Raw genomic sequence first — 18772 nt, 5'->3', positions numbered from 1 at the left:
GGCCCACATGGGACACTCCTGGCCCACATGGGACACTCTTCTGGCCTGTGCTGTGACCAACATGAGAGAGAGCAGCTCGCTTCTTCTCAGCCTCATCTCCCAGTCTGTACCAGGCTGGGCTAGAGGATGTCTGAGGGCCCTTTATCCCATAGACGTCTGATTCAGGATCAGGACCCTACTTACCATTTGTGCCCAGAGCACTTGGCATGGATGGGGTTCGGCAAATGCAGTTGAGTTACACTTGTGTTGAAGTGGAGTCCCAGTTGTAAATGTGATGTGTCTGCCCTCCCTGCCCAGCCTCCAGCCTTAACTGTCTTCCTCCCTGTCTCTCATTCCCACGTCAGGCCAAGTGCAGGAACATGGAGCATGCGCTGCGGGAGAAGGCCAAGGCCTTCTGGGCCATGCGGCGCTCCTACGAGGCCATCGCCAAGCACAATCAGGTGAGCGAATGTTGGGGCTGAGTGGGAAGATTGGGTCCACTCAGGGCAATCGGGGGAGGAGTGAAGATGTGTCAGCCATGGCTTGGGCTCACATAACCCGCTGGGTAGAAGTGGGCTGCCTTACCTCTGATGGTCTTGTGCAGCCACGTCCTGGATGCTGACTGTGGCTTCTCTGCCTTGGCCCCTCTAAAGACCCAGGTATGGTCACGCCAGCAGCCACAGGAGTGACTTAAAAAGCTACCAACACCATCTGCACTATGGCACGTGCATCGTACCGCCACCTGTGCGTTCAATGATGATCTGGGACTCATGTAATTTCTTGTTTTCTTTCAGTTCCCACAGCCACTCCATCAGTCCTATTCCCCCATCTCCGAAGTATGTTATTTCTGTAAAACCCTCCACTTTCTGGTGCAGGTCATCATCATCTCTCACTGGGCCTCCTGCCTGGGCCTCATGCTTTCGTTCTTGTGCATTCTCCTTTCCATGGACTGGGGTGATCGTTTAGAAAAAAACACCAGCCGTGCCCCTCCTCTGCTTAAAACTGCCAGTGGCTTCCAGTCACCCTCAGTACCACCCAGATTCCTTACCATGGCCTCCAAGGCCATCGCCTGACCCTGCCTGTCCTCAACCTCATTTACTTCTCTGCCTCACCTGCTTTCTGTCCCTTAAGCAAACTAAATCTTCTCCCCAGAACACATGCCCAGCATCTTTGCCATTAAAATCTCAGCTCAGATGTTCCCTTAAAGAAGCTTTTCCTGATCATCCTCTTCTTTACTCAATGGCATACTTTCCTGGTTTATTTTCTTGATGACACTTCATTACCTGTAATTACCTTTTGTTTTCTATTTGCTTTTTATCCCCTCCTGTCAAAATATAATGAAAACAGGGCACACTATTGCCAGTTATCTAGAGGAGTTCTTGGCACACAATAGGTGAACAATAAAAATGTTGATTGAATGAGTGAAGTGGGTAGGTGACCAATAACTGTTAATCAAATGAATGAATGGGCTCCCTCTGTCCCCGTTCTGGTTGTTCTGCCTGGCACCCTCTCTTCCTCCAGGTCATGTGGATTGGCAACCTTGTTTCTGACTGTTGATCTTGGCTCTGGTCTTTGGCTTTCTCAAGTGGTTGCTTCTAGTAATTACCACTCTGTTAGACTCATCTTAGCCACAGCTGAGCCACGCCTGGTCCGGGTTGCTGGGCGCTGTCCTCAGGAGCCTGCAGGCCCCTCCACCATGTGTCCATAGGTGAGGATTAGTCCCAGGAAGGAGCCTCATTAACATCTGGCTGTGGAGTTTACCCTGAGCCACAGAGCTGGTGGAGCAGTGTGGAAGAAAGGATTATGTGACACACTGGGTGCCAGGGCAGTAACCGCAAAGCAGACCTATTTCCAAATCTAAGTCCAGTTCCCCAGCAAATCCCTCAACCCTCCAAGCTAATCCCCCCCTCTGTAAAAAGAGGGCAATTCCCTCTTACTAGGATTTTTAAAAAAAAGTTCAGGTAAGATAATGCATATAAGTGCCCAACAGAGAGAAGTCATTAACATTTCTGATGTCTAATAGACCAACAAACTGGTGGGAGAGAGTTTTCACTTTTTTCAGTGGATTATTTTGTCATCCGATGTCAGAGCCATAAATGCATGTTGAAATTCCAACTCCAAATAGCGATTATGAACCTGCTGTTGCTGGAGTTTGTTGAGTTGTTTTTCCAGTAGTCATCGTGGAGTCATGTAGCTTTATCATTGTTCTCTTACTTGGTTTCCTTTTGTGGCTAAAGCCATATGACTGGCTTGCCTTGTACAGGACTGGGTTGGGGATACTTAGGGAGTGTCTGTCTGTCCATGTGGCGGCACTGCCTGCCCATCCCAGGGAGTGTAGGAGTCCTGAGCTTTTTGCTGAGGCTGAGGGTAATGAGGTCACATGAGAAACCCCTAGGATTCCAGCCTGATTAATACTTTTTCCATTAAATTCAGTTAATCAGGTCGATGAGAAAAGTGAAAGTTCTGGTGTTTATTCCTTTACAGTGAGGCCGTCATTGCCCACAGTGACTGGGCAGGAGTTGACCTTGCACTTGCTGGTTTTTCCTGCCATGCTCTGTTCTTGATTTTTTTTGTGTGATAGGAATTATTGGGGAGAGGGAGAGCATCAGGATAAATAGCCAATGCATGCAGGGCTTAATACCTAGGTGATGGGTTGACAGGTGCAGCAGACCAGCATGGCACACATATACGTGTGTAACAAACCTGCACGTCCTGCCATGTATCCTGGAACCTAAATGTAAAAAAAAAAAAGAATGACCCTGGATTCTACTCTCTCCAACGCAGACATTATCAGTCTTTTCAGCCTGATAGGTTAGCCATGCTGTTTGTCCTCATTTGCATTTCTTTGATTATTGGTAAGTTCGTACATCTTTTCACAAGCATAATAGCCATGTATGCTTCTTCTGTGAATGCTAATTCACATTCTTTTTTTCCCTTGGAATATTTGTCTTTTCTCTTAGTGGATTTGTAAGAGTGCTTTGTACATTAAGAATAATAGCCTTTTGTCATAAATGTTTCAAATATATTTCCTAGTTTGTCATTTTCAGTGGATCATTTTCAATTTTTTTGGCCATTTTCACTTTTTCAGTGAATCCTTTTCATATATTTTCAGAGCTGTAAACATACAAACAGTCCCTGGCTTATGATTTTTTGACTTTACCGTGGTATGAAAGCAATATGCATTCAGTAGAAACTGTACTTTGAGTACCCATACAACCATTCTGTTTTTCCCCTTCAGTACAGTATTCAATAAATTACATGAGACACTCAGTGCTTTATTATGACATAGGCTTTGTGTTGGATGATTCTGCCCAGGTGTAGGCTAATGTGAGTGTGCTGGGCACGTTTAAGGTAGGCTACCTATGATGTTTTTAGTAGGTTAGGTGTATTCATTGCTTTGACTTAACTGTTTTTGAACTTATGATGGGTTTATTGGGATGTAACCCTATCATAAGTTGAGGAGCATCTATATTTAACTTTCAGTCCAAAGATGAGATTACTAACCTGCCATTGCCACAGCACACATTTTGAATAGTTTTTCTAACAGTTGTCATGGAATTGTATTTTTGTCTTTAACTTTATGAATAGTCTCTTGCCATACACACCTCTTATTTTTCTATGTATTCAGTTATCTCATTCTTTCTTCAAGCCTTCTCAGTTTCATACTGTGCCAAGGAATGTCTTTCTTATTCCAAGCTGAGAAATATTTATTTGCTTTTTCTTTAATTACATTTATGGTTTTATCTTCCCTTTTAAAAAACTTTTTGTGAGGCTGGGCACGGTGGCTCACGCTTGTAATCCCAGCACTTTGGGAGGCTGAGGCGGGTGGATCACCTTAAGTCAGGAATTCGAGACCAGCCTGACCAACATGGCAAAACCCTGTCTCTAGTAAAGAATACAAAAATTAGCTGGGCTTGGTGGCGGGTGCCTGTAGTCCCATCTACTCCGGAGGCTGAGGCAGGGAAAATTGCTTGAACCCAGGAGGCAGAGGTTGCAGTGAGCCAAGATCACACCACTGCACTCCAGCCTAGGTGAAAAAGCGAGACTCAGTCTCAAAAAGAAAAAAAAAAAAAAAAACTTTTTGTGGTTGTGATTTGGAGTGTGTGTATTATTTTAATGATTGTTTTAAAATGAATACTTCCTTCTGCTCTTTTGGTAAAGCCTCTGGATCAGACAAAGTTTAAGTCCTAAGATTGGAAGGTAAATACTTTAAAAAAAATCATTGCTATTTGCAGCCATTCATTTCTATGATTCAGGACTTCCCTTGTTATGGTGCAACCTAAAGAAGGAACTGAACATTGTATGTAGATGAGATTATAGTACTGCAGTTGCCATCTATATAAGCTGTGATTTTATTTTTAAAAACTCTGTCAAAACAACCTAATATTAGGTTGTTGGACTTTCCCATTTGAAATCTGAACTTAGAAATTTGTGCTTATAAACTATTATGTTGATATTTTATCTGTAGGGGTTCTATACATAAACTATTACGTTGATATTTTATCTGTAGGGGTTCTATACATGATTTATTTGAACATAAAGTTCCTTTGCTAAAAATGGGAAAGTTGCTGGGCTATGGATGTTCTCTTCACATCTGACCCTTGACTCCCTCCTGCTGTCTTCCGTAGGTGGAGGCTGCATGGCTGGAAGGCCGGATCCGGCAGGAGTTTGATAAGCTTCGCGAGTTCTTGAGAGTGGAGGAGCAGGCTATTCTGGATGCCATGGCCGAGGAGACAAGGCAGAAGCAACTTCTGGCTGATGAGAAGATGAAGCAGCTCACAGAGGAGACGGAGGTGCTGGCACATGAGATCGAGCGGCTGCAGATGGAGATGAAGGAGGACGACGTTTCTTTTCTCATGGTAAGGAGCTCAACGTCTGGATTCAGTGACAGGGCCAGATGTTCCGGGACCAGCTGGGTGCCACAGCCCACCAGCCCTGGCCAACCTCATCTTCCTGGAGCTCCCTGGGTACTGGCCTGGAGGAGCTCATAAGTGACCTGCTCTGCTTGTGTCATGAAACTAAAAAGACTTATCAGGGCAGAGTTCCTTGAAACCCTCTTATTTCTTCCTCGCCCTTCTTTTTTTTAGAGACAGGGTCTTGCTCTGTCACCCAGGCTGGAGTACAATGGGTGATTATAGCTCAGTGTAACCTCAAACTCATGGGCTCAAGTGATCCTCTCTCCTTAGCCTCCTGAGTAGCTGGGACTACAGGCACAAGCCACCATGCCCGGCTAATTTTTTTCATTTTTTAACAGTCAGGTGGGGGTGGGAGGGGGGTCTCACTATGTTGCCCAAGCTGGTCTTGAATCCCTGGCCTGAAATGATGCTTCCATCTTGGCCTCCCAGGTAGTTGGACTACTGGCGCACCACTGTGCCCAGCTCCTGTCTCTTCTTTCTTCCTTTCTCTTGCCCTCTCTCTTACTCTCATTTTTTTTCCTGTCTCTACCTTTTAATAAAATGAATTCTTTTAAAATCATTCAATTATTTAAATTTTTTGTTTAAATATAATGCCTTGGCTTTCTGTCTTCTTAAGAAAAGGATGATTCCATTCTGTCTTTAATAAAACAGTATTATTCATTTTTTCTTCCTTTTATTGATTTATTTCCTCCCCATGAGCCATTGGTCCTTACAAATTTCCTACAGGGAAATTTCTGGGCTTGAAAGCTGGTCTGTAAACTGGCCAGGGTGGTGAGGTGTCTCCTGTACCTGGAAAACAGCTGACTGCTGTGGAAGGGGTGTCTCTGTAGAGCGGGGTGGGAGGCGACAGGGACAGTTATCTGTTCAGGCAGTGTCATCTCCTGGGTGGGTCCTTTAGGAGTTCTCCACCTCACTTAAAGCCTGGAACCATGAAGTCTCTTGTCTCTAAAATGTCCCTGATTATGAAATCACTCTGTGTTCAGAGCTGTCTCTAAAAAGGAAAATGAAGAAAAGAAAAAAATAAAAAAAGAAAAAGAAAAATCATTTTGTGGGATCTAAAAGCTGTGTGTCTCGAGGATTCTGTTTAGGGAATTGGGAGTATTGTCTTGCCCAGTACCCAGAGTGCTTTCAGGGATGATTTTGGTTTGTGACTCCTTTTTATTTTTTATCAACAACTTTATTGAGATATAATTTACATGCTAAATAATTCACCCATTTAAAATGTACCACGCAGTGATTTTTAGTATATACAGAGTTGTGCAACCATCACAACAATTTTAGAACATTTCATGCCTCCAAAAGCAGCCCTGCTTTAGCTGTCACTCCCCAGTTCCTCCTCCTACATAAAAACTGCTACCTAAATTGAGTCTAACAGAGTGGTAATTACTAGAATTAGCAGCCCTTGGCAACCACTAATCTACATACTATCTATATAGATTTACCTATTCTAGACATTTCAAATGCATGGAATTATATAACATGTAACCTTTTGTGACTGCCTTCTTTCAGTCAGCATATTTTGAAACATCATTCATGTTGTAGCATCTATCAGTACTTCATTCTTTTTTATGGCCAAATTATATTCCATGGCATAGATATACAATCATGCACTGCTTAGTGATGGGGATATGTTCTGAGAAATGTATTAGGCAGTATCTTCATTACGCAAATGTCATGGAGTGTGCTTACACAAACCTACATGGTGTAGCCTACTACACACCTAGATTATATGGAATAGCCTTTTGCTTCTAGGCTCCAAACCTATACAGCATGTTGCTGTACTGAATACTGTAAGCAGCTGGAGCCCACTGTTAAGTATTTGTATATCTAAACATAGAAAAAGTACAGTAAAAATACAGTGATATAATCTCATGGGACCATAGTCATATATGTGTTTCCTTGTTGACTGAAACATCGTTACGCTGCACATGGCTATATTGCATTTTATTTATTGATTTATCAGTTGGTGGTTGCTGTGGTTTAAATATGTTCCCCAAAATTTATGTGTTACAAACTTAATCCCCAATGCAACAGTGTTGGGTGGTGGAGCCTAATAAGAAATGATTGGGTCATGAGAGCCCTCATGAATGGGTTAATGTTGTTACTGCAGAGTGGGTTAGTTATTGAGAGAGTGGGCTTGTTATAAAAGTGAGTTTGGGCCCCTCTTGCTCTTGGTCTTATGTGTGGTCTCTTGCCCTTCTTCCTTCTGCCATGGGATGACACAGCATGAGGGCTCTCGTCAGATGCTGGTGCCATGCTCATAGACTTCCCAGCTTCAGAACCACGAGTGAAATAAACTATTGTTTATAAATTACCCAGTCTGTGGTATTTTGTTACAGCAACACAAAATGAACTAAGACAGTGGTCATTTGGGTTGTTTCTATTTTGGCTATTATGAATAATATGGCTGTAAACATTCAGGTAGCAATTTTTATGTGGACATGTTTTCATTTTTGTTGGAAATATGTCTGGGAGTAGATTTGCTGGATCAAATGGTAACTCTAGGTTTAACTATTGGAAGAACTGCCAGGCCATTATCCAGAGCAACTGTATCATTTTATATTCCCATCAGGAGTGTATGTGGATTCCAGTTTCTCCATATTTTTGCCAAAATTTGTTCTTTAAAAATTATAACCATCCTTGTAGGTGTGAAATGGTATCTCCTTGTGTATTGCATGTCATCACATCCCTGATGGCTAATGACTTGGAACATCTTTTCATGGGCTTTTTGATCATTAGTAGATCTTCCTTGGACAAATGTCTATTTAGATCCTTTGCCCATTTTTAACGTGGGTTGTCTTTATTGTTGAGTTGTAAGAGTTCTTTATATAATCTAGATACAAGTTCTTTATCGGTTTTAGCTCTACATGTAGGTCTTTGATGCATTTTGAGTTTTTTTTTTTTGTATATGGTATAGTAAGGGTTAGTCCAACTTCATTTTTTTTTTTTTTTTTTTTTTTTTGCGTGTCAACATACAGTTTTCCCAGTACCATTTGTTGGAAAGACTATTTATTCCTCCATTAAATCATCTTGGCACTATTGTAAATAATTGATTGATGGTAAATATGAGGGTTTATTTCTGGACTTTCAATTCTATTCCATTGATCTCAGTGCCTGTTTTTATATTAGTACCATACTATCTTGATTACTGTTGATTTGTAGTAAGTCTTGAAATTGGGGATTATGAGTCCCAGGGTTCTTCTTTTTCAAGATGGTTTTGGCTATTCTGGGTCCCTTGAAATTTCGTGTGAATTTTAGGATCAGTTTTTTAGTTTCTGCAAATAAGCCAGCTAGGATAAGGGATTGCACTGAATCAGTAGATCAACTTAAGGAGTGTCTTAGTATGTTTTCTGTTGCTGTGACAGAATATCACAGACTGGGTAAATTATAAAACAATACAAGTTTATTCAGCCCAGTGTTCTGGGTGAGGCCAGGAAGTCCAGGAGCATGATGGCTCTGACATTTGGTATGGGTCATCTCATGGCAGAAGGAGGAAATGAGTGCAAGACAGAGTAGTCGCTCATTGCTTTATAGCAACCCAGTCTCATGACAACTAAACCACTTCACAGTAATGACATTAATCCATTTGTGAGGGCTCTGCCCTCATAAGCCAATCACCTCTTTTTAGGCCCTACCTCCCAACACTGTTGCATTGGGGATTCAGTGTTCAACACATGAACTTTTGGATAATATGTTCAGATCATAGCAGGGATGTTATTGTTAACATCTTGACAATATTAAGACTTATGATCCATGGAATGCATGACTTCTTTTGAGGTCAGAAACATATGCATTTCCTCTACATCCGTGTCTCTGTGTTGTTATTTTTTTATTTTTATTTTTTTTTTCAGAAACACAAGAGCCGAAAACGCCGGTAAGTTGCCAAAGCTGGTGGAGGGGAGGGGAAGAGTGGGCAGAAATACCAGGGGTGCAAACTCCAGTGGCCCCGGGGCAAGCAGGTAACAGCCAGCTGGGTGCACCAGCCCACATGAGCTACTGGCCCTGGTTTTAGAGGGAGAGGTGGACAATGGCCAGGTGGAGAGAGCCCTCTCACAGCATCCAGTTCCAGTTGGCTCTGGGGCAGTGTTGTTCTCCTGAGTGTGGAGGGTCCCCACCTGTCATGCAGGGAAGGAGAACACTATCCTGCACGTGGCCTGCATTTCTCGGGGCCAGTCAATGTCAGGCTTGTTTCTTGATCAGCCCCCTCCCTCTGAAAGCCTTAGGCCATGGTGGTTTGTGTTGATGGTTGTTGGGTTCACAGGAATGAGTGAGGAAGAGCTGTGTCCCAGTCAGAGCTGTCCAAAGATGGAATAGAATGTTTTTGGAGGGAGTGAGTTCCCTGTGCTCACTTCCCACTGGCCGTGTGCAAGCAAAGGCCGGAGGACACCTTGGGACTATTGGACTAGAACATCCTTAGGGTCCCTTCCAACTCAGACATTCCGTGAGCCGGATGTGTAAGTGTGATTTCTGCCTGCAAGGATGGCAGCCATGTTGGAGAACCTCCTGTTTGTATTTCTCCTAGTTGGGGCAGGGTGAGCCCTCGGATTGAATTCTGAAGGGAGGTAGCAGCCTTGGCCCGTCTCCCATCATAGCCCAGTCCAGTCTTGTCTTGGGGAAGGTGGCCATGAAACTTGGGCCTGAGGGAAGGGAACGAGTCCTGTTGCCGGTTTCCAGTTGGCCCAGTTTGGCCCAGGTTGCATGGCTCTGGCCCTGCCAGCCATACCCATTGTACTTTTCCAGACTCTTCTGCACCATGGAGCCAGAGCCAGTCCAGCCCGGCATGCTTATTGATGTCTGCAAGTACCTGGGCTCCCTGCAGTACCGCGTCTGGAAGAAGATGCTTGCATCTGTGGAATCTGGTGAGCGGGGGTGCAGGCAGGTGTCCCAAGCATGGGTGGAAGCCCTTCATGTTAGCAAAGAGGCACCAGGGCTGGTCTCTGCCGGGCCCACCTCCCACCTCTTCACAGCTACCCTCCTTTCTCAGCTGATCCCTCTGCCAGTCCCTAGCAGGCAGGTTCCTGTACCCTGGTCTTTTCCACTCTGCCCGACACCTCCAACCCTCCCGGTAGAATGCCTTCTCTCAGGGCCCTGACACTTGGTCCCTTCTTCAGAGAGGGAAACTGGCTCTCTTGTCTATTCAGGACTGTGTTTTGTATGATAAAAGACCTCCTGCATCTGGGATCGCCTCTCCCAAGGCGACTGCAGCCCACATGAGCCACAGTGTCCTGGTTTTACAGGGAGGAATATCACTGACTCAGGGAATGGGCCATGCTGTCCTAACATCCCTTGGTCGTGTGAGTGTTAAGAGTCTCTGCCTGTATGAGTTCCTGTGGCTGCCATAACGAAGGACCACAAACTGGAAAATGACAGAAGTTGACTCTCACAGTTCTGGAGGCTAGAAATCCAAAATCCAGATGTTGGCAGGGCCAGGCCCCGTCTGAAACCTGTAGAGGAGAGTCTTCATTGCCTCTTCTGTCTCCTGGTGTCTCCTGGCCATTCTTGGCCTTATTGGCTCCCCCTCAGCACTTTGATCCTCACCTCCGCCATCACACAGCATTCTCCCCTGTGTATCTGTGTCTGTCTCCTCTTTGTTATAAGGACACGGGTCATATTGGATTGGGGACCCTCCTCCAGTCTTCATCTTAACTAATACATGTACAACCACCCCATTCCCAAATAAGGTCACACTCGGAGGTACCAAGGGTTGGGACTGCCGCATATCTTCTGGGGGATACAGCCCAACCCCTGCCACCACTCCAGCCCTGGGCCACTCCTTGCATGGACTTGGGGCCAGGTGGGACACAGTGGTTGGTTTGTGGGGCTGGAGATAATCCACGTGTGGCCTAAGGGACCTCAGGTTTGCTGATTCCCCATTTCCGCCTCTGCTCGCAGTACCCTTCACCTTTGACCCCAACACCGCAGCCGGCTGGCTCTCCGTATCTGACGACCTCACCAGCGTCACCAACCACGGCTACCGCGTGCAGGTGGAGAACCCGGAACGCTTCTCCTCGGCGCCCTGCCTACTGGGCTCCCGTGTCTTCTCGCAGGGCTCGCACGCCTGGGAGGTGGCCCTTGGGGGGCTGCAGAGCTGGCGGGTGGGCGTGGTACGTGTGCGCCAGGACTCGGGCGCTGAGGGCCACTCGCACAGCTGCTACCACGACACACGCTCGGGCTTCTGGTATGTCTGCCGCACGCAGGGCGTGGAGGGGGACCACTGCGTGACCTCGGACCCAGCCACATCGCCCCTGGTCCTGGCCGTCCCACGCCGCCTGCGTGTGGAGCTGGAGTGCGAGGAGGGCGAGCTGTCTTTCTATGACGCGGAGCGCCACTGCCACCTGTACACCTTCCACGCCCGCTTTGGGGAGGTGCGCCCCTACTTCTACCTGGGGGGTGCACGGGGGGCTGGACCTCCAGAGCCTTTGCGTATCTGCCCCTTGCACATCAGTGTCAAGGAAGAACTGGATGGCTGAGCTGGCCCAGGGCTGCCCAGGTCTTGTGCCACGGCACTGTTTTCTTTCTGCCCTCTTCCTAATGCCCACACCGGGCACTGCTGTGCCCCCGCCTCCTTGCCAGGCTCTTCCTCCTGTCCTGCCTGGTCCTTTTCCGTGATTCCAGGCTGTGCCTCTCTCCATGTTTGGTCCCTTCTGTGCCCACGGTCAGGAGCTATTCGGGTGGCACCTCGCTGGCCAGGCTCTCCTGAGTTGTGACACCACAACGTGAATTTTCTGAATCCCCATTCCAGGATTTCTGGGAATAATGTTTACTTCTAGAATGGGCCTGTTGTAAACCATCTCATCCAGGTGTGGTAAAGCCATTGGATGAGGAGAGGACTGCCATGGAAAGGAGAGTTTGTTACTTACGGTTCCGAGAGGAGGGGCCACATAGGAAAGCCCCACGGTGGGTCAGAAGGCGGAAGGAGGGAGGGGAACGTGTGGGCAAGAGACTTCCTCTGGTTTCCTCAGGAGGAAATGGGCAAGGCAGAGTAAGCAGGGGAGACAGGTTTAAGGGTACCTGGCTTGAGTAATTTCAGTGGCTCTCAGGATAGGGGTTGCCCTTTTTGTCTGATACCTGGCCCCGGGATAGTCAGGACAGGTGAATGTTGGCCTGGGGTGTGACAGCCCTGGGAGAGCCACGTGAAGGAGGCAGCTGGCGCCATTGCTCCGGATTAGTTGGTTTCCATAGGAAAGGCATGCTTTCAGCCAGATGCTTGCCATCTCTAGGGATTGGGGGATTGGCTAGCCTGGGAGGATCAGTCTGTTCAGGTCAGCGAGGCCCAAGATACCAGAGCATCAAGAGTACAGGAAATACAGTTAATGCAGGGCCTCTGTGTGGCTGGATCCCCTGTCTCCATCAGATCAGCTCTGATTGATCTATTCTTGCGCGATTTCCTCTGAACACAGGGTTCCAGAGCACTTAAACACAATTTTTTTAAATCGTGGTTTCGGCCTATTTCCTTGCCAGGCCCGTTTCCCCACCAGGAAATGAGATAGGAGGACTGGATGAGGATGTCCTGTTGTAGTTGCTGTGGAGGAAATTCCTCTGGTTAATTCTCATCAGCGACTGCAGAAAGGAAGGAAAGCGGGCACCCTTTTCAGTTGGGAAGAAAGGAGAGGGGTGGCACCGTGGACGTGGCCCTCAACGCTGTGGGAGAGGGAAGAGGAGGCTGGGCCTTGCTGCCCTCTTGTCTCTGCTGACTTCAGCCTGGTCATGCTTGCTCTGCCACTTGCGATTTCATCCTGAATTTCTTCCTCCACCATGCCTGCAGACTTTTCCCTGGGCTTGGTTTTTCTCCCACATCTCTGAAGAGAGTTTTTAATCATCAGCTCATCATGTCCCAGGAAGTGGCATCATAAAAGGAAATATTTTTTTTTCCTAGGAGCAGTGTTAAAATCTGGGTCACATTCCTGACCAAGGACAGCATCCTGCCTTCTGCCCATCCTCTTCAGTTCACAAAAGCTGACATTTTAAACAAATCATGACTCGCACCTATTAATTGGTTATAAATACGTTGTGTACACTGGTTAGATAAACGGCCACGAGGGGGGCCCAGGTAGGCGATGTCAGTGTGTGAAGGGGTTGGATTGGGCGTGGTGAGGATGTTGGCAAACCAGTGCATGCACCTGGTTGGAAGATGCTCAGCCTCACAAAAGCTCCAAGCCCTTTGGGAGTCAAAGCGTCTGAGAGTGTGACCCTCTCCTGTAAAGTATTTATCCCACCCATTAATATAATTTCTGTATAATAAACTTGACCTGAAATTATCTCATTCTTTATATTAAACCTTTAAAAATGTTTTTTATTTTCACCTTAGATATGGGAAGAGTTTTTTTGTTTTTTTTTTTAACAGGATAACTTGAGCAGGTTAGGCCTCTTAAAAAAAATTTGAGCTAAAACTCATTTTTCTTTTGGCATTTTCTTTTCAATGTTCTTAAAAGCAGAGTTCATCCATGTTGTAGCATGTGTTCAACTTTATTTTTTCATCAGGTAATATTCCATTGTATGGAATGGTAGTACTACATTTTATTTTCATGCATTGATTGGTGGACATTTGGATTGTTTCTACTTCTTGACTATTATACATAATGCTGCTAGGAACTTTTGTGTATGAGTTTTTGTGTGGACATATGTTTTCATTTCTCTTTGGTATATGCCTGGGAGCAGATTTGCTGAATCATATGGAAACTCTATTTAACCCTTGAGGGACTCTCAAACTGTTTTCCAATGTGGTGGCACAATTTTATATCCCATCAACAGGGCATGAGGGTTCTGATGACTCCACATCCCTCAGTGCTTTTTATTATCTGTCTTTTAACTTAGCCATCCTAGTAGGGGTAATGTGGCATCTCATTGTGATTTTGGTTTGCATTTCCTTGATGGCAAATGGTATTGAGCATCTTTTCATGAGCTTATTGGCCATTTGCATATCTTCTCAGGACAGCTATCTTTAGATAACTTGCTCATTTTTTAATTGGGTTATTTGTCTTTTTATTATTGAGTTGTAAGAGTCCTTTTATAGCTTGGCACAAGTCCCCTTAACTGGTATATGATTATAAAATTTTTCTCTGTGAGCTGTTTCATTTCCTTGATGATGTCCTTTTAATTTTGATGATGTCCAGTTTTTATTTATTTTTTCTTTTGTTGTACATGTATCTTAGAAATCTCACTTTTGATACTGCCGTTAGGTCCATGTAAGTTTTGGGTTTTGGCTCAGGGATGGGGCAGTTGTTCTGTTGGCAGGAAGCCCTAGTCCACGAGTTCATTGGTTCTTCCCTGAAGCCCCTCTCCTGCCCTTGCCTTCCACTCACCCCCTGTCACTCTCCTTCTCATTACTGTGTCCAGGCTCAAAGCAGCAGCTCCCTGGGAAGGCTCCTGTTCTCCAGTTTCTCCCACTTTTGCATCCATTCCACATGCACCATCGTTCATGTTCCCGTCACCTGGAGGGACCCCATTTCCAACCCGCTGCAGTGCATTTCTCCAGGGCAAGCTCTCAGGGCACGTTGTCACTGCGCTCTGCCTTTATACCCGGAGTCTTCTCAGTCCCGTCACACATGGCTCCAGCCGGACCAGGCTCCTGTTACCTTGAAACAGGCCACCTGCCCTCTCCAGGGGCCCGTTGTCACTGGAATGTCCTGACCTCGGTTGCTGTGGATCTCCTGATCACATTGGCTCTGCTGCTTACGTGATATCTCCTAGGGCACACACGGCCTGTCTGAGCTTATTTCCTCATCTGTAGATGTGGGGCTCCTCCCCACCTCCTGAATGTCTGAGCAGCGTGAGCACCTCAGAAGCCGGAGTCTCAGAGCACGCAAGAGCCTCAGTAACCTCCAGGCTCCCAGTCACGTCCACGTCAGCCACCAGGTATCAGTTGGTCAGAATTAGGTGCACAGGGGCCATTTCCTTTTTTGCTTCCTCTTGCTTGTGGGGGATGAAATTTCTCTCAACAGTATTTGATTGCTCAATATCACAATAGTGGAAGTCTTTCATGACCCTTGTGGTGAGTGATGGGGCAGTGGCGGGAGTTTTCCCAGCTCCACAGTGACATTCAAGACCCCTCCCTGGCTGACTCCTGCTACCACGGTCACCACTGTTTACAAAGACCCTGCCCAGCCTTCCTGGGTGCGGGGTCCCATTGTTCCTCCTGCCTGCAGCGCCTGTTGCCCTCCCTTTATTGTCCCTCCGTCCCCCTTCTCAGCTCGGAGGTACCTTTCCAGACGTGCCCAGGGCTCCCTGGGCTGCCACTGCATGCCACCTGTTTTTCAGAAGAGCACCTTGCTGTCTTTTCTGCTTGGAGACCTGGGAGTGCAGGAAGCATGTCATTTCCTCTTTCAGGTCCCAAATCTGTGGATGTTGCTGGACCATAATAAATGATTGTTGAGGCCTGGTGCGGTGGCTCACGCCTGTAATCCCAGCACTTTGGGAAGCCGAGGTGGGTAGATCACCTGAGGTTGGGAGTTTGAGGCCAGCCTGACCAACATGGTGAAACTCTATCTCTACTAAATACAAAGTTAGCTATGCGTGGTGGCGCATGCCTGTAATCCCAGTTACTTGGGAGGCTGAGGAAGGAGAATCGCTTGAACCCAGGAGGCGGAGGTTGCGGTGAGCTGAGATTGTGCCATTGCACTCCAGCCTGGGAAACAAGAGTGAAACTCCGTCTCAGAAAAAATAATAATAAAAATAAAAAATAAATAAATGATTGCCGAGTGCACGTATGGTTAGAGACGTGCACTGCGGGGCAGGAAAGCTGCCTTTGAAAGTGCCACAGGCCAACTGGTAGCATTTTGGTAAGGAGAAAGTGGCATGAAGCCCACAGTCCAGATTCTGGATCCAGATGCAAGCTCTGTGATTTCTGGGCTGCCTGAATCGTCTGACCCTCTGCTCCCTCACACAGAACGAAGATGACAATATCTACCTCAGGCACTTGTGGGGATTCGATGAGGAAAACGATGGTAAAAATGCCAAATATTATGTTCTAAACCTAGGATAGGATTAATACACATTGGTGAATTCTTCAGAAATGGGAGATTCTGAATGTAGAAATTGTGATTCCCAATAATGACAAATCTCAAAGAAAAGTGAGAGATTGAGAAATAGAAGTTACCTGTTTTGGGAGTGCTCCGATTTCTTCAGATTTTTAACAAGAATGTTCCAAAGAAAAGTGAGAGATTGAGAAATAGAAGTTACCTGTTTTGGGAGTCCTCCGATTTATTCAGATTTTTAACAAGAATGTTTGCATAAAACTCATGTTCGTGAAAAACTTTCAGTAGCATGAGAAAATGGTTATGTTGTAAGAACCAAAAAAATAGGATTCAAAGCAGTAAGTACAGGCATGCAATGTACTCACAACAAGACAAGCAGGAGCCTGTCTTTAATTTGTGTTGATTGACTAGATAATCCGTTTACATGGCTGTGAATTCCAAAGGTACAAAATGTACTAGAACAGTCTGTCTCCTTCTTCTGCCCACTCAGCAACCCCCCAGTAGGCAATATGTATTACTAGTTTTTTTCAATCTTCCCAGAGATATTTTATGCATAGCACATATCCTGTTGATGGGTATATTCTGTTCACCCCAATACATTATAATTTAGAGCAGACAACTCTAGCTCTCATCCCTAAGCAACCCAACCAAGAGGTGAAAACCCCAAAGATGTTATTAAAATCCTTTTCTCTCAAAGGGGAGGTTTGTACTGATGTTTTCATGCAGTCTATTCAGTGGATAGATTTTACTTTTTGTTCATGTTTAAATATTTCACCTTAAGGTTTTAAAACAAAGAGAAAAAGCCAAGCAGAAACCTTAAACCTGAGACCTCAGTATACAGGTCGCCCAGGCTGAAGTGCAGTGGTGTGATCTCAGCTCACTGCAACCTCTGCCTCCTGGGTTCGAGCAATTCTCCTGTCTCAGCCTCCTGAGTAGCTGGGATGCATGTGCCACCACACCTGGCTAATTTTTGTATTTTTAGTAGAGATGGGGTTTCGCCAGGCTGATCTCAAATCCCTGACCTCAGGTGATCTGCCCGCCTTGGCTTCCCAAAGTGGTGGGATTACAGGCATGAGCCACTGTGCCCGGCCTCAATGTACATTTTTAAAATCTTAATTCACTAGAACCCTTACAAAGGTTTCTAGCGGTTAAGAGGTTGGGATACCAGATTGGACAACCTGGACCTAAACCCTGACTCAACCACTGTGTGACCTTGGGGGAGTTACTTAACCTCTCTGTGCCTTAGTTTCATCGTGAGGCAAATGAAGATAGAGTTCCTACCTCATAGAGTGGATATGAGGTTAAATGAGCAAGTGTGTGAAACACTTAAAAGAGGATCTGGCACAGTTGAGAGTTTACTGTTGTCTTACCTGGCTCTGCTTTTTAAATAGCTGCAGGATTGATATAGCCATTGAAGTATTTTTCTGTCAACAGGGAAACTTGGGCATTTGCATGTGTTTTCCAGGTCATTCCAATTCTAGCATCCTGTGATTCATAATTTATGTCACTAGCAAAAGCCTATGGCTTGTGCACAGTAGGGATTGCTGACTCAGGGTGCTGCTGCCGGCCAATATTCCAGAACCTGGGATTGGGAGCAGAAACTTTTGTCTCATGTTTTGACTTTAGCGAAAAAAAAAAGACTAATGAGTCATAATATTTTAGGCATAAGAAAGGTTATCCTGGAGAGGAGTGAGATCTTTAAAAAATGTTCATAAAATTAGTAATTGATTATGCACAATGAAATCATGTTATGTTCCAGAGATGACGTATGTACTTGTATGTATGAGATTAAAGATGATGACAAATACTGACTCATGTCCACTGTGAAGGTGACCTTAACTTCCAGTAGCAGTGGAACTATTTGGGTTGGACAAAAATGATTGTTAGCGATGTGAGATGCTGGGATTACAGCATCTCCCTTCCAGATTTCAAAACGAAAATGCAGCTGCTTACACTGGCCAGTGCCACTCACTCCTTCTCCCAGCCATGACTGGAGGACCTGACAAATGCCTTCAGGAACTACTAAACAATAAGTACTGAAGTCTGATGGCCCAGGGCAGGGGGAAGCTCCCCTTCTCTGGGGTGCTGTTTGTCCTTGTTTGTGGGTGTCACCTGGGTGGGATTCTTCTGCCAGGGAATAAGCTGAGGAAGATGGGAGATTCTGGTTTCTGTGGATACTGGACTAGCTGGGATTTGCATAACAGTTCAGAGAACAGACAGTCTGGCAACAGTGTGGACCCAGGAGGAACACAAAGGCACATGGAAACGAGTTGGAGGGTCCGGGCAGCCGGGTTGCATACAGCCCCCTTCTAGGGACACGAATCTGTATCTTCCCCTGCTCTCTGGATAGGCAGCAGTGTGGAGCCCTGAGGATGGAGGGAGGTGGTGTGTGAGCAGTGCCCCAACCAGGGTATGGCACATACTTGGGGCTCAACAAATATTGGTGCTTTTTACTCTACCTCCTCTTAAGTTGGCTATAGGCATGCAAAACCTCCCTTGTTTACTTAATAAAGCATCTCATGTAGGCTCTATTTTAATCCCTACTACCTGAGCACTGTGTGAGATAGGCTTAAAAAAGAGGTCAGGGGGCTTGTTCAAGGTCACAGGACTAATTAGTGACAGAGCTGAACCTCAGACCCTAGTCTCCTGGCGTTACTGTCCCTAGATCTCAAAACATCTGGGTTTGCAGCAGTAAATGTGGTATAATCCAGGCAGTTCAGTTGATAAGGGGCTGAACTAAGATGGGGGTGTGGGGGTAAGGCAGGGGGTGGGGGAGAAGTGGGCGATTAGAAATCCTGGAGGAGGTGGGATTACCAGGCAAACCGTGTACAGACGGGACCGGGTGGAGAAAGGGGCTGCCAGGTTTCTGGCCTGAATGACTGGTGCTGGTCACTGCGGCGTGGT

General features: G+C 46.0%; 1 protein-coding gene across 9 annotated transcripts in view; it reads left to right on the top strand.

The window, feature by feature from the left end:
• Window positions 1-18772, top strand: part of TRIM35 (tripartite motif containing 35) — a 44580-nt gene that overhangs the window by 12425 nt on the left and 13383 nt on the right. The window contains exons 2-8 of one of the 9 annotated variants that reach the window (XR_010113941.1): window positions 345-440; window positions 4608-4838; window positions 8747-8769; window positions 9636-9754; window positions 10788-11260; window positions 14232-14750; window positions 15222-17680. Coding sequence is in view for 5 of the 9 variants with exons in the window: in XM_055295790.2 (XP_055151765.1) it covers window positions 345-440; window positions 4608-4838; window positions 8747-8769; window positions 9636-9754; window positions 10788-11260; window positions 14232-14525 (1236 nt within the window). In the remaining 4 variants the exon portion in view is untranslated. Of the gene's footprint in view, window positions 1-344; window positions 441-4607; window positions 4839-8746; window positions 8770-9635; window positions 9755-10787; window positions 13154-14231; window positions 17681-18772 lie in introns of those variants that run through there. The other 8 variants (XR_010113943.1, XM_055295790.2, XM_055295793.2 and 5 more) reach the window with 8 other exon arrangements.

This window comes from Symphalangus syndactylus, chromosome 10 (genome assembly GCF_028878055.3).
Source record: "Symphalangus syndactylus isolate Jambi chromosome 10, NHGRI_mSymSyn1-v2.1_pri, whole genome shotgun sequence".
NCBI lineage: Eukaryota > Metazoa > Chordata > Mammalia > Primates > Hylobatidae > Symphalangus > Symphalangus syndactylus.
This window is presented reverse-complemented; position numbering and strand designations above follow the sequence as displayed.